The sequence below is a fragment of the Panulirus ornatus genome, chromosome 51 (genome assembly GCF_036320965.1).
Source record: "Panulirus ornatus isolate Po-2019 chromosome 51, ASM3632096v1, whole genome shotgun sequence".
In the NCBI taxonomy this organism is placed as follows: domain Eukaryota; kingdom Metazoa; phylum Arthropoda; class Malacostraca; order Decapoda; family Palinuridae; genus Panulirus; species Panulirus ornatus.
In genome coordinates, this window is record NC_092274.1 from 380,745 (window position 1) to 395,838 (window position 15,094).

The window sequence follows — 15,094 nt, forward strand, 5'->3', positions numbered from 1 at the left end:
CTGTTGGGACTATTATACTTTCAAACATCCCATCTTTGCTCTGACAGCCTGAGGTTTCTACTTACACATGCTCTTTTAGTGACCCTAGGACTTTAGCTCCCTTCCATTATATGACTCACTTCAGCACCTATGGTTCCAACCACTGCCATGTCCACACACTAGGTACCTAAAGCACTGTCTCCTCCGCACCTCCACATTCAAAACATGCTGTCTTATCCCCCTGCTGCACTTACTTACCTTAATTTTTTCCCATTTAGCTTTCTCCTTTCACAAACTCTCCCAAACTGTCACCAGCTTTTGGAATTTCTTCTGTCACCAAATCTCTGTCTGGAAACAACATATGATTCACCTCCATGCCCTCCACCTCTAGCATACCACAGTGTTACCCTTAACTCTAAAATTTGAGAGAAATATATGTAAAGAAAAGTATGATAAAAAGTGACAGTTGTTCAATTGCAAAATTAATCTCCATCAGTACTCTAAAAACAAAGAAATTCCTATTTCTCTCTTAAACAATTTTCTGATTAATTTATCATGCAGTGCCAGGACCCCTTTTATGGGGTTCGAGGTTGCATCCCATTTTGTCCACTGATGATACAATCTCATCAAAAGTGACTTTTCACGTGTGATAAAAGTCCAGGGAAGGAGAGGTAAGTATCACACCCAAATAGAATTAACTCCCTGTACAGGAATGAGTGCTTCTTTACTGTACAAACTACAAATAATGATGTGTTTAAGCATGGGAATTATCAAAACATGTTCCTACTTCCAACCTTTTACAAGGATCATGTCATTTATTAGATACCAAACAAAATATGGATTGTGAGATTAAATGGAATGATCCTATCCTTTTAATAACCTTTCCAACAACTGTGAAGGAAACAATTGGAGTATAGTAATCCCCAAAGGTAAACATTGTCATCTCAAGGCAAAAGCTATCAAGTTTTGTTAAGTCTAGTGGATTGAATCAGGGCATGTGAAGCGTCTGGGGTAAACCATGGAAAGCTGTGTAGGTATGTATATTTGCGTGTGTGGACGTGTATGTATATACGTGTGTATGGGGGTGGGTTGGGCCATTTCTTTCGTCTGTTTCCTTGCGCTACCTCGCAAACGCGGGAGACAGTGGCAAAAAAAAAAAAAAAAAAAATCTTTGAATAAAACCCTTAACCTCTTAAAGATGTACAAAACAAACCAAAGTCCAATCATGAGTATCTGTATTCAGAAAATTGATGTTTTTTATTATTATCATCATCTGGTAAGATATTACTGGACTCCACCTGCAAGAGGTTACACTACAAGTTTAAGGTCGCTTTTGACAAGGCTGTAACATCATCAGTTGAGCACAGTCTCTTGAAAGGAGTCCATCCTGTCCCTTCTGTTGTGTGTAGCTTAGCTTTAAAGGTGCAAGAAACCCTGGAAATGGAGTGCCATGGTATCACCAGGATCCTTTCAGAAAGGGGTCTTGGAGTGATTGAATAAGATGAATAAAATCATCAGGTAAAAAAATATTTTTTGTGCTCTTTTCAGAAATGTTAGTGAGCAGGCAGGCTATTGTATGTATTTTTGTTATGTGATGTTAGATAAAATAGTGTACATTTTTCATTTCCATGTTTGTTTGATATTATTGCTGTTAATGTTCACATTACTTATACCTTATCCTTAGTGCTTGGGAAAAATTGGGCATATTTAGGAGCTAGTTAATTAGGAATGTCATAAGCACACTGTTCAGTCAATTTGGTTTTTGTTAGATGTTTATACAAGCGTGAAAGGACGAGGTCAACCATAGCAAGAGTCTTAGCAGTTGATGTGTGTGTGTGTGTGTGTGTGTGTAATTATGTAATTCTCCCCTCTGTCTTCTTTCTCAGTATGTAAATCCAATTTATAAAACATCTCATTTAAAATCAAAATCAGTTCCACACTTTCAGGTTCTTATGCATATTATGATAATTCTTTTTTGTCAGTGGATTGAACCAGGGCATATGAAGTGTCTGGGATAAACCATGGAAAGGTCTGTGGGGTATGGTTGTGGAAAGGGAGCAGCTGTTTTGGTGCATTACACATGATAGCTAGGAACTGAGTGTGAATGAATGTGGCCTTTTTTTGTCTGTTCCTAGCACTGCCTCACTGGAGGGGGGATGCTATTACATGTGTGGCTAGGTGGGAACGGAAATGGATGAAGGCAGCAAGTATGGATATGTACATATGTATATATGTATATGTCTGTGTATTTATATGTATGTATACGTTGAAATGTATATTTATGTATATGTGCATGTGTGGGCATTTATGTATATACATGTTTATGTGGATGGGTTGGTCCATGCCTCGTCTGTTTCCTTGTGCTACCTTGCTGGCACAGGAGACAACAGTTAAGTATAAAATGAATAATAAGTACTTTTTAGTATACTTTTGATTTACCCTAAATGAAGAAAGAATATCAAGTGAAATTATTGACTGTTAAAAAGTTTTTTGTTTGTCAAAAGTTTGCATGCATTGGTCATTACCTGTATGGCATAATGGTTCCAAAAAAGTACTTGATCGGAAACTTACAATTCTATTATTTGATTTTCAGGCCTATAAATGTGGTTGGGAATTTGCTGGTGTAACTGTGGCCTCAATAGTAGCATACGCTGCCTTTACTTTGGGCATAACGCAGTGGCGCACCAAATTTCGAGTAGAAATGAATAGGGCAGAAAATGAAGCAGGAAACAAAGCCATTGATTCGCTCATCAATTATGAAACAGTTAAGGTTAGTATATCTCTAATTAGTTGATGTTGTTGATTGAAAGTGCAGTGTGTTATTGTCATTCATCGCAGCATAATTTGTAGTACAATGAAGGTTTTTTATCCTTATGCACATTGTGCATGATATGATGTGTTTGTAAGAAATGAAAACGAGGATGGAAGTAAGAATTTGCTTACATAGATATTCACTTTTCTCTGTAGTTTTCAAAGTAATTGCCTCTTCTACTTTAGGGAGCTAGTGGCAGGAGCATACAAAATTAACCTCATTTTCACACATCTTCTCCCTAGCATTCTTGTATAATTCACTGAAACCAGAACCTACCTTCCATAGCCAAGCACCATTGACTGCTACATGAGTTACCTTGACAGAGTTACCTTGACAGCATGTAATTTTAGAAGAGTTAGAGAGTGTGCTGATGCGCTTTGTATACCTTAGAGTATGTGTTATTGTGGGTTAAACCATGGGAGCTACAGTTAATCATAAGCTGGAAGAGGGGCTAAGGTCCTGGGTGCATTAATAAGTATTTGGAAGGTTGAAGTCAGGTTCTATTTAGGCAAAGATTGTTAGGTCTGATGGTATTATGGTCCCTATACTGTTGTATGGATAGTTCTGAGGCCTTGAATACAAAGGAAAGGAAGAGGGTGGGTGTGTTGGAAATGAAATATTTGGAGTTGATATGGGGTGTGAAACAGGTTGATCATGTAAGGAATAACATTGTCAAAGAGGGATGTGGTAGCAAGTGTGGTCTAATTTGGTTTTGAATTGGTTTGTGCATATGGAGGGGAAAAGTGAAGAAAGACCAAGAGGTTCTCTGTGTCAGAATTGGAGGGAGCAAGGGAGAGGGTAAGACAGATGAGAAGGGATGGAAGGATTGGATGAAGGAAGCTCTAAGATATTGGGGCCAAAGTGACAGAAAACTATCAGTGGCTTCAATGCCTTTCTGTACATGAAAGAAAATGAAGGGCGTAGGGACATTGTTACCTTCAAGATGTTGAGAGGAGTATGCTGTAGTACTAGCATGGCAGTGGAGAGAAATCCATGGAAACCATGGATTTTGTTTTTAGCAAAATTTTAGTAATTTCATAAACTGATGTGGGCAGATACAAACTCATTAATACAACTAATGTGTTTATGTAATACAAGTATGAGAAATGCAACAGCATACTCTTAGGTGTGGCAGCATCTGTTGACTGATACCATGCCTCAGTTAATATCTCACAATAGCATTATGTCTCTGCTTCTGAACGAGATTTACATTATTGCAATTTGGGATAATTACTTTATTAGTTGCCACAGAAAAATTGACTTTTTTACTTTTCAATTTTTGTTCATCAAGCCTTGAGGGAGGGGTAATGGTGGTATTGACAGTCAGTAGGATGTAGTGTGAGATAATTTTCTTGCATGAATAGGACTAGTGTGGGAAGGATGAATAAGTTGCATCTGAACTTGGTGAAAGGAAAGTAGAAACTCAAAGTGATTTAGAGGGATGGGGCAAGGGAATTCTTACTGAGGGGTGTGGGAATGTGGAATATTCAGAGGTGCATGCAGTGACATATGCTGGGAAGAAAGGGAGTGGGAACTATTAGAAGCTGTATATCTGATATACAGGTTGTAGAAGTAATTGATATATTTTGATATACAGGTTGTAGAAGTTGTTGATATATTTTTACTGAAATGGACAGAGAAGCTAATATTATCATACTTGTCTCAAGCAATTGATATTTTGGTCATATAAGATTATGTATGATGAACATTGCAAAAACCAGCAGCTCTGTGTTGAAGAAAGTTCAAGTATGCTGATGCAGACCCTTTGATTAGTAGTAAATGAACTAATGAAGATGAAGATGTTGATGGACATGAAGGATTGAAAATTAATTTGTGAAGGAATGGAGTACACAGGGTTCATACAGGATGAAACTGGATTGATGACAATATATGTAGCATTAGTTACAAGGTAGATAAGTTTTTTATTCAAGATTTATTGTGATGGGATTGGAGAAGTGGATTTGGCTTAGGTTTGTCAAGAGTAGATCTGATGGTGACATTGTCTCTTTCAGTATTTCAACAATGAAAAATATGAGGCTGACCAGTATGACAAGTACCAACGGAAGTATGAGCGAGCTTCCCTAAAAACTGCTACATCTTTGGCCTTGCTCAACTGGGGTCAAAATGCAATATTCAGTGTTGCACTGTCAACCATGATGGTCTTGGCAACCAAGGAAATAATTGCAGGTAAATGTCAGAGCTAACTGTAATAGAAAAGCAAAAAGTTTAGAAATTTAGAATTATACAGAGATGGATGAGAAAATTATAGGTTGTAGAGTTTGAGACTGTTTCCACACTTTCATTATAGCTTTATTACCAATGAGGCAAAAAAGAAATTCATTGATAAGAAAAGACTTCACTGTTTACTTTTATAGATAGGGATCCTTTGGTGTTGAAGTCTATTGATTTAAGACCTTGTGAATATCATCATTCTAATTCATTACTCTACAAAAATTTCTTATATTCTGGGGAAACTGTTATTCTGATAAAAGAATAACATTATCCATACATGGAATGAGGGCCAAGGTAGGTAAAAGAAGAATTAACAAAAGAGTATGGGAAGGAAGGAGTTAACAGTAATAGTAGTGATAATAGTAATGATAATGATGATGGGATGAAGAAGTAAGATATAAATAAAGAAATAAGATAATATTAAAGACTTTTTGGCCTACAGTGTGAATATTTAGAGTGGATTTGATTTGAGTGGTAGTTAGAAAATCAGAAAAAACAAATGAATAGCTGATGTAATGGAAGCAGTGAAAAGATAAATGTGAGTCTGGAAGTATGATTAGGGTTCCTACTAGTTATGGTGTACTGTATTCTCATTTATAGACATGAAACCTAAATCCATAGGAAGACATCGAGTAAATTACAAGCAGCTGAGATTCAGTACATTAGAGAGTATGTTTGTGGCACTACCTAACTAACACAAGAAACAACAGTCAGGTATGAAAAAAGATGAATTGGAAGAATTTTAGGAAAAACCCTTACGCAGTAGCCCCCAGAGTCCCAGTTACTTATTGCTTCAACATATACATCTTGTACTCGCTGAATAATACGGTAGATTGTGTTATTTGTTATTTTTTTATTTGTTTAATTTTTCTTTGCAAAATTCTCATTTATAGGTTCATACCCATGGAGTGACAGATTTTGAGTGTTTGAGGTCAGAACATGCAAGAGGGTAAAGGGTATGCACTGGATCAAGTGAAGTGGAGTGATTTGGCATGTAGGGGTTCACTTGCAGTCAGTGGAGTGAACTAGGGCACATGAAGCAGCTGGGAAAACCATTGAAAGGTGTGTGGGGCATGTTTGTGGATAGGGACTGTAGTACTGGTGCATTACACCTGATAGCTAGAGAATTGATACAAGTGACTGAGGTATTTGCTTTTGCCTGTTCTTGGCATTACCTTGCTGACATGGGAAACGGCAAAAAATATGAACAAAAATATACGTTAAAATGTATTATTGCTGAAAAACCTCACAGTATCTTTATTATGTATTATTATTAATGAAAGAGACTGTTTGCAAAAAATATGAATTTCTTTCAAATATTTTGCTATTGCAAGGTCGTAATGTTGGTCTATGAATTTTTACCATAATTCTTGAATGTCATTGTCATGAAATGTCGCCATATGAAGTGTTGTTCATGGGCATATCCAGTAATAGATTCTACAAGAATCCCTTGGATTACATCAAAAAGATGAAAGAAAGATATATGGCCTAGTAAGAAAGACAAGAGACTTTCATATGAAGTTGGCAGTTATGTATTTTAATGACAGCAAAAAATAACTGTTGCTAAATAGGTGACATGTAGTAAGCACTATATGTTTGCCCTGCCTCCTGGTAAGATCTTTACATTGGTACATTTTTATAAGTATGTATGCTCTCTTTCTTTTGAACACCTCCCTTCAGTTGGTTGGTTTGTTGTTTGGACTTTGGCTTATCAACTGCCAAGGTCATTAAGGCCATCATTGTAAATTACATCCACCAACTGAAACATCTTTTAACACCCTCTTCAGGTGTTAAAGATAATTCTAAGACTACACACACACTCACTATGCATGTGGCCCATTCCTCCCTTCACACCTCTTCCCTGTTATGTAGGGAGCCTTTTATGTTTACATTTTTTAAGTATGGCATTGGGGATGTATCTCCTTCTGGCCTTTTGTTTTCTTATTATTTTAATTAAACACTGTCACTTTAGTAATTGTAATGTTTCTCGTTTGGTATGACATTTTATCTTTTATACTCTTGCATCCCCTGTTTCTTCTACCTTTTTTTCTTGTTACCAAAGGCTATTTCTCATTACATGCTCTTTGTTCGTACATCAATATCTGATTTTGTCAGCTGTTATCTTATAGCCAGAACGACGTGAGTAGTTCTTTGATGAATTCCTTGCTCATTACTACTGGAAATGTTTCAGTCTCATTGTATGTAGATACATTGTGACCTAAAGATATGAAGGATTTCCTCTTCAAATACCAGCTTCATTTAAGTACAGTTAGTGACTTATATAAAGAAAGAGGGAGAGTGTATTATATGCATATCATGGCTATGATGTTCATAATATCTCAAGTATATGGTTTTCAGGCATGCTGAAGTTTGAAACATGAGCTAGATCTTATTTGGTTTTGATTGACCGATGTGCTTATAAAGCTGGTCCTTCTGTGAGGTTCTCAGACTAACTCTTCACGACTAAGAGGTTGTAGTCCTACAAAATTAGGAGATATTGTTTGTACTGTGGTTATGATATGATGTTGTTGAATGTAACTATGTAAAAGTAAATGAATATATGGTAACCCTATCATTGTGAGATGTTCATATTCAATAAATTTAAATAATTTTTATGCTGAGAAACTTAGTAATATTCCTTGTAATATTTTGCAGGAAATTTGACTGTTGGTGACCTTGTGATGGTTAATGGATTGTTATTTCAACTCTCCCTCCCACTGAACTTCCTAGGGTCAGTTTATCGTGAAGTACGTCAAGCTCTCATTGACATGCAGACCATGTTCACACTAATGAAGCAGCCTGCTTCTATTACAGTAAGTAAATCTATATTTCTTTATGTTCACTATGTTCATTTAGTTTTGTTGGTAGTTCACTGATCAAGGAATTGTTTGGAACATTTATTATATATGGATTAATTTGATAAAGATAACAAGGTTGATAGATGTGCATTCAAAAAAGTTATAAGATTTCCAAGATTTTAAAGAGAAACTTTTTTTAACTAATTTTATTTGACTATTGAAGGTCATTTCCCCTTAAAATACATACTTTGTAAAATTCAGATATATTTTGCAAGATAATTGCTGAGGCGGGAAATGGCGAATAGTATGAAAGAAAAAGATTTACAAGATAATCAGATTGAACCTGTTGAACACATTATAGTTCCAGGCCAGAGTTGAATTTTTTCTAAATATGTCTCAGTTCCAGACTAAAACATAGAATTGTTAAAAATGTATTGCTTAAGAAATTCTTTTAGTCAGGTTGTTCAACATATGTAAGTCCCAAGGTTAAGTGCTGGAGTATTGGTGGAGTGCAGACCATTGTCTCCTTAGAAGTCACAAATCAAGGAATGAGTTAGTGTGTTTCTTTTTGGAATTTTGTGGTTTTCTATTTGTGTTTTAACAAAAATGTAAATTGTTCTCATATTGGTATAGTTTTAATGGAGGAACACCATGTATACCCAGAAACTCACTGATCCGAAGACAAACTATGCCTCATTTGTATTGGTGAATATAAAAGGTCAGTATTTTCTCATTCTGTTAATATTAGTGCGTCAGTTCTGCAAATAATTAATAGCTTTCATTTTTGATCAGGTCATCCAAAAGGGGCTCCAGTCCCAAAATATTCTGCTGCTTAACTACTTTTTCCCCTTGCTGATATTTGGCTCTTAAGTTCACCATCCATTTCAGTAGTCGGATTTGCTTCAAAAATTTGATTTTTTATGAATTGAAGACAAAGGGCCACATAAACACACTACCATCTTTCTACCCTGACTTGTCCTTGAACATTCTAAAACTGGAACTAGTACCCATAGTTGTATAGTGGAGTCAGTGGCAAGTGGTAAGGAATTGACCTCATAATATCAGCATGGCTCTTGGTTTGTTGCTTCTGAATTATAATCACAACTAATATTTGGTTGAAATTGGAAATTTTATTTATTAACGAATTTTGGTGTAAATGTTTTATATGGTAAGGTCCATTTGAGTGTAGATAGGAAGTCATTGGCCCCAGATTTGTAACTTACCCTGTCTTAAGCATGGAGAGTTTCTAGAGGCCAAAGCCCCTCTTCTTTGCCCAGTCATATTTTACTCAGAGGTTTTTCCTCAGCTTGTTCTACCATATAGATAAAATTTGAGTTATTTCATTGTGTCCTATATCCTTGCAGAATGTCCCAAATGCCATTCCATTGAGAGTAACTCCAGAAGAGGCCACAATTACCTTCAACAATGTTTGCTTTGCATATACTCCAGAGAATCCAGTCTTAGATAACATAAGCTTCACTGTCCCAGCTGGCAAGAAGATTGCTATAGTTGGTGGCTCAGGATCAGGGTGAGATATCATTTTTGGACATCCGAACTTTTATATGATTGTGAGATGTGGCTCAAATATTCATATAGAGAATGTTAGCAAGACAAAAATAAGTTGAAGAAGTAGTGTGTTGGTCAGCATATGTTTTATTCTAGAAAAGGTTATGATAAGAATTAACAGGGAAAGATTGAAGAATGTAAAGGTTTTTGGGTATTAGGAAAGTTAATAGAGGCATTGAACAGTTATAAGAGAGAATATTCACAGTATACACATGAATAGACATGAAGCAGGTGAACCTGCCAATGTTTTATTGGAGAATTAGGCACCCCCATAAAAAGTCCTTTAGCTTTTTGACTAGACATGACTGCAAATATGTTTCTTCCAAGCATCCTGTGCACGAGTGCAGGGATCTCTCCTTACAAACCAGATATCTTTGTGTTTACTTACCACCTCAGAGCCCTGACTTGATACTAATTCTCTGGTATATTATTTTGAATATCTATTTCTGTTCAGTAGTTTTGTACACAATAGATGCATGATGTATCTCACCATGATCATGTGCTGTATGTTATGAAATATTTGAGTATACAGTAATTTTAATCAGTTTCATTTATATCCTCTTTAGGAAGTCAACGATTGTACGCCTCATGTATCGCTTTTATGAACCCAATAGTGGTACCATCACAATAAATGGACAAAACATCAGTGTTGTAGACATTGATAGTCTGAGGAAGGCCATTGCTGTAGTACCTCAGGTAAGAGGCACATAGCTGGAGGAAGGTCATTTTTGTAGTACCTCACGTAAGAGGCACATAGCCTAAGGAAGTTCATTGCTTTAGTACCTCAGGTAAGAGGCACATTAGCCTGAGGAAGTTCATTGCTTTAGTACCTCAGGCAAGAGGCACATAGTATGAGGAACATCATTGCTGTAGTACTACAGGTAAGAGGTATGTAGTCTGAGGACATTTATTGCTATAGTATATCAGGTAAAAAGCACATAGTCTGAGGAAGGTCATTACTGTAGCTCCTCAGGTATGAGGCACATAGTCTGAGGATGTTCATTCCTGTAGTGCCTCAGGTATGAGGCACATAGTCTGAGGATGTTCATTCCTGTAGTGCCTCAGGTAAGAGGCACATAGTCTGAGGAAGTTAATTGCTGCAGTACGTAAGGTGAGAGGCATAAAGATTGTTTTGAAACAAAATTAGTTATCTGTGTGCATTTGCCCTTCCATTTATAGCATTCAAATAAGGTGTTCTGTATAGAATATCTTGACATGTGAGCAATGCATAATTTGCATTCATTACAACTTGCAAAGTAGCAATCTCTGGCATGTATACTAAATCAGTCTACCCATTCACCTCTCCTGTGGTGTCTTTATATTTTAAGACTCATTTATCTCTGGTATCCCCTAATTTCCCTTATCTTTTATTCATTAAATTCTTACCTCTTCACAGAAATTAGTCTTGTTCATGTAAAAAGGAGGGGCACTGTATGAACAGGATGAGGGAAGTAAGAATGAATAGTTGGGGTACCCACCAGTGAAGTAGGTGCGATCAGGCCCACAGCATTTATATTGATGCAAATCACTTTAAACCACGTAAAATAGTGTTGGTGGGTGCCAGTGAAGTTGGTGCCCTTTAGTGAGCATTGGCAACAGCATGATGTGCTGGCATATCACATAAATCCACCTCAGTAGCCGTTTAGCTGTTGTAGGAGGAGTGAGTGCATTGGTGTGCTCACCACTTTTACCCTTTTTTTTTCTTTTTCCACACCTACTGTGGTTGGAAATACCCATCTTATAAGTGACAAAATAGACCCTAAAGTTGCACTTTACAATGGAAATAAGCCACTTAAAAAGATTATTCGTATGAGCTTGAGATCAGTATGAGGATGGGTGAAGAAATTTGATGATAGTAGCAGCACTGCTACTGTGACCCATGTGAAATGCCTTAGGAAGTCCAGAAAAAGTCTCTTCACGTATTTTGAATGATTTTAAGTGTCAAGTGGATGCAGATCCGTGCATGAGTGCAAAAGAATAAAAAGAAAAAGCCTAAACTGTGCAGTGATCTGTTGGTAAATTCCATCACTGCTTGCATGAGGACCTTAAGCACCAGAACTGCAGGCTCTGTCCCAAACTGTTCGTAACCCATGGGCATCAGAATAAAAGAACTGATTTTTTCAAGAAATATGTGGTGTGGGATATGGCTAGGTTCAGAAGTGTGTTGTGGAGTGATGAGTCCACCTTTTTTTTTTGTGACAGGTGGCCATGCCTGGCATGTTTACAGGTGACCAGGCTGTGACCCATTTAACCCCAAGTACATTGCAAGCACTGTAAAGTTCCCTGCTTCACTTATAGTACGGGATTGTTTCAGGTTTTATGGCGTTGGAGACCTTGTAGTATTGTCAAAGAATGAAACTGTAAACAGACATAGTTACCTCTAGTGTTAGACTATCTTCCAGATTCATTCAAAAAGTGCATGTCCAAAGTGTTCATGCAGGATGGGGCTTCTTGCCATACTGCCAGACAGGTAACTGATTGGCTTAGGGACTATATAGTAGAGTTTTGCAATGACTGGCCCAGGAATTCACTGGATATAAATCCAATAGAAAACTTGTGGCCACTTGTGAAAATGAAATTACATAACTGGGATACTTCATCATTACCTAAGCTGGAGATGGCCATTCATGAAATTTAGGTAAAGATGTACCCTAAATGGCTACAGAACCTTGCTGATACAGTTCCTGGTCATTTCAAGGTGTATAGAATGGAAACCAATAAAGTACTAGCTAGTGGTGAATATGCAGTTTCTATAGCTTGATTTCTTGTTTATTCTTGATGATTGTACCACAGCCCCTTTTGTCTATTTCATTGGTTGGCACCATATGTTTCAGAAGTACAGGGAGCAAGATGAAGGGCAAGACTGAGGAGATGAAAGGATGGGTATAGAAGGGTTAGGGTTACCAAGGCCTGAACATGTAGGAGGGAAAGAAGAGGTCATTGGATAGAATTAATTAACATGGTGTGTGGGGACCAGCATGCTGTCACCGGGCTGAACCATGGAATGTGAAGTGATCAAGACAATCCTCTGAGTACCCTGTGGGGTGTAACTGTGGCTTAGTAGGCTCTGGTTTTAGTTTTCAAAGCATACACCTAGGCCAAAAATCCTCTAACACTCTTGTCTCCGAGTGTGAAAAAATTGAATCTACATTAGTGTCCCAAAACTAGTGGAAAAAACTCTTCAAGGGAGAAACTCACTGCAGACATTGAGATCTGAAGCTGCAAGCCATATTTGTGTGTGAGAACTTAGGTGTGTATGTATGTGTAACATGATAATTAGCTGTATTGCATAATATTTATGGGAATAAGTGTTAAAGATTTCCCAATTTCATTCATATCTGTTTGTCTTTATAAATACAGTAACTAGTAATATGTTATTTCCAGGACTGTGTTCTGTTTCATGATACAATAGCCTACAATCTACACTATGGTGACCTCTCTAAGGATTCCAGCCATGTGCAGTATATTGCCAAGTTGGCCGAACTTCATGACTCAATTATTACTTGGTCTAAGGGTTATGAAACTCAGGTAAAGATTTATGTGAAATATTGTCAATCATCTGGATGTAAATATTACTCTAAGGTATGATAAGGAAACGTAGAATAGTTTAAACATGTGGATAGGATGAGTAAAGAAAGACTGACTTAATTGGGTCTTCATGTTAGAAGTGGAGGAAGGTGGAAGACTAGTGCAAGGGAAGCATTGGGGTATTAGGGCCTAAACATTCAGGGGGTAAGAGGTGTGCATGGAATTAAATGAACTAGACCAGAACATTGTATGGGAGACAGGTGAGGTGAAGCAGGCCATGAGAAGCAGCTAGGATAAACCATGGAATATTCCTTAGTGCTTTGTTGTTGATGGTATGCTTTGATTTCAGTATATTATTCATGATAGATAGAGAATGGTGTGGGAGGCAAGTTGTTAGAAGCAGTGAAAAGTTTTTATCGAGGATGTAAGGCATGTGTACGTGTAGGAAGAGAGGAAAGTGATTGGTTCTCAGTGAATGTAGGTTTGCGGCAGGGGTGTGTGATGTCTCCATGGTTGTTTAATTTGTTTATGGATGGGGTTGTTAGGGAGGTGAATGCAAGAGTTTTGGAAAGAGGGGCAAGTATGAAGTCTGTTGGGGATGAGAGAGAGTGGGAAGTGAGTCAGTTGTTGTTCGCTGATGATACAGCGCTGGTGGCTGATTCATGTGAGAAACTGCAGAAGCTGGTGACTGAGTTTGGTAAAGTGTGTGAAAGAAGAAAGTTAAGAGTGAATGTGAATAAGAGCAAGGTAATTAGGTACAGTAAGGTTGAGGGTCAAGTCAATCGGGAGGTAACTTTGAATGGAGAAAAACTGGAGGAAGTAAAGTGTTTTAGATATCTGGGAGTGGATCTGGCAGCGGATGGAACCATGGAAGCGGAAGTGGATCATAGGGTGGGGGAGGGGGCGAAAATCCTGGGAGCCTTGAAGAATGTGTGGAAGTCAAGAACATTATCTCGGAAAGCAAAAATGGGTATGTTTGAAGGAATAGTGGTTCCAATAATGTTGTACGGTTGCGAGGCGTGGGCTATGGATAGAGTTGTGTGCAGGAGGATGGATGTGCTGGAAATCAGATGTTTGAGGACAATGTGTGGTGTGAGGTGGTTTGATCGAGTAAGTAACGTAAGGCTAAGAGAGATGTGTGGAAATAAAAAGAGCGTGGTTGAGAGAGCAGAAGAGGGTGTTTTGAAATGGTTTGGGCACATGGAGAGAATGAGTGAGGAAAGATTGACCAAGAGGATATATGTGTCAGAGGTGGAGGGAACGAGGAGAAGTGGGAGACCAAATTGGAGGTGGAAAGATGGAGTGAAAAAGATTTTGTGTGATCGGGGCCTGAACATGCAGGAGGGTGAAAGGAGGGCAAGGAATAGAGTGAATTGGATCGATGTGGTGTACTGGGGTTGACGTGCTGTCAGTGGGTTGAATCAGGGCGTGTGAAGTGTCTGGGGCAAACCATGGAAAGCTGTGTAGGTATGTATATTTGCGTGTGTGGACGTATATATATACATGTGTATGGGGGTGGGTTGGGCCATTTCTTTCGTCTGTTTCCTTGCGCTACCTCGCAAACGCGGGAGACAGCAAAAAAAAAAAGATAGAGAATGGATTTATGTTGATGAGGCCATTTTTCATTTGTTCTAAACATTGCCTTACTGGAGCTGAAAAAAAAAAGATTATATGATACATTGAGAATCATGATAGATTTTTTCTTTAATGTTTGTTTTAAATTGATGCGGATGACAAGTTCAAGCTGAAAAGTAAATGATTGAAAACTAATGAATATGGATATTATTTTTGCTATTGCATTTCCTTGTGCAAATCTTTTGGCAGGTAGGAGAACGAGGATTGAAATTGTCTGGTGGAGAGAAGCAGCGTGTGGCCATAGCACGAGCCATATTGAAAGATGCACCCATCCTTATATTTGATGAAGCAACTTCCTCTCTAGACTCCATCACTGAGCAGGTATTAATCTAATTTTGTTGCATATATATTTGTCCTATGATTTTTTTTTTTTTTTAATTTTCCAAAAGAAGGAACAGAGATTTGGGCCAGGTGAGGGTATTCCCTCAAAGGCCCAGTCCTCTGTTCTTAACGCTACCTCGCTAATGCGGGAAATGGCGAATAGTTTGAAAAAAAAAATATATATATATTTGTCATTTCCCATAGCATCAAGAACAGAGTACCT

General features: G+C 37.7%; 1 protein-coding gene across 1 annotated transcript in view; it reads left to right on the top strand.

The window, feature by feature from the left end:
- Positions 1 to 15,094, top strand: part of LOC139764781 (iron-sulfur clusters transporter ABCB7, mitochondrial-like) — a 43,930-nt gene that overhangs the window by 18,039 nt on the left and 10,797 nt on the right. Inside the window, exons 5-11 of the mRNA XM_071691663.1 lie at positions 2,573 to 2,749; positions 4,804 to 4,978; positions 7,679 to 7,836; positions 9,186 to 9,349; positions 9,954 to 10,083; positions 12,772 to 12,915; positions 14,740 to 14,871. Coding sequence (XP_071547764.1) covers positions 2,573 to 2,749; positions 4,804 to 4,978; positions 7,679 to 7,836; positions 9,186 to 9,349; positions 9,954 to 10,083; positions 12,772 to 12,915; positions 14,740 to 14,871 — 1,080 coding nt within the window. The remainder of the gene's footprint in view (positions 1 to 2,572; positions 2,750 to 4,803; positions 4,979 to 7,678; positions 7,837 to 9,185; positions 9,350 to 9,953; positions 10,084 to 12,771; positions 12,916 to 14,739; positions 14,872 to 15,094) is intronic.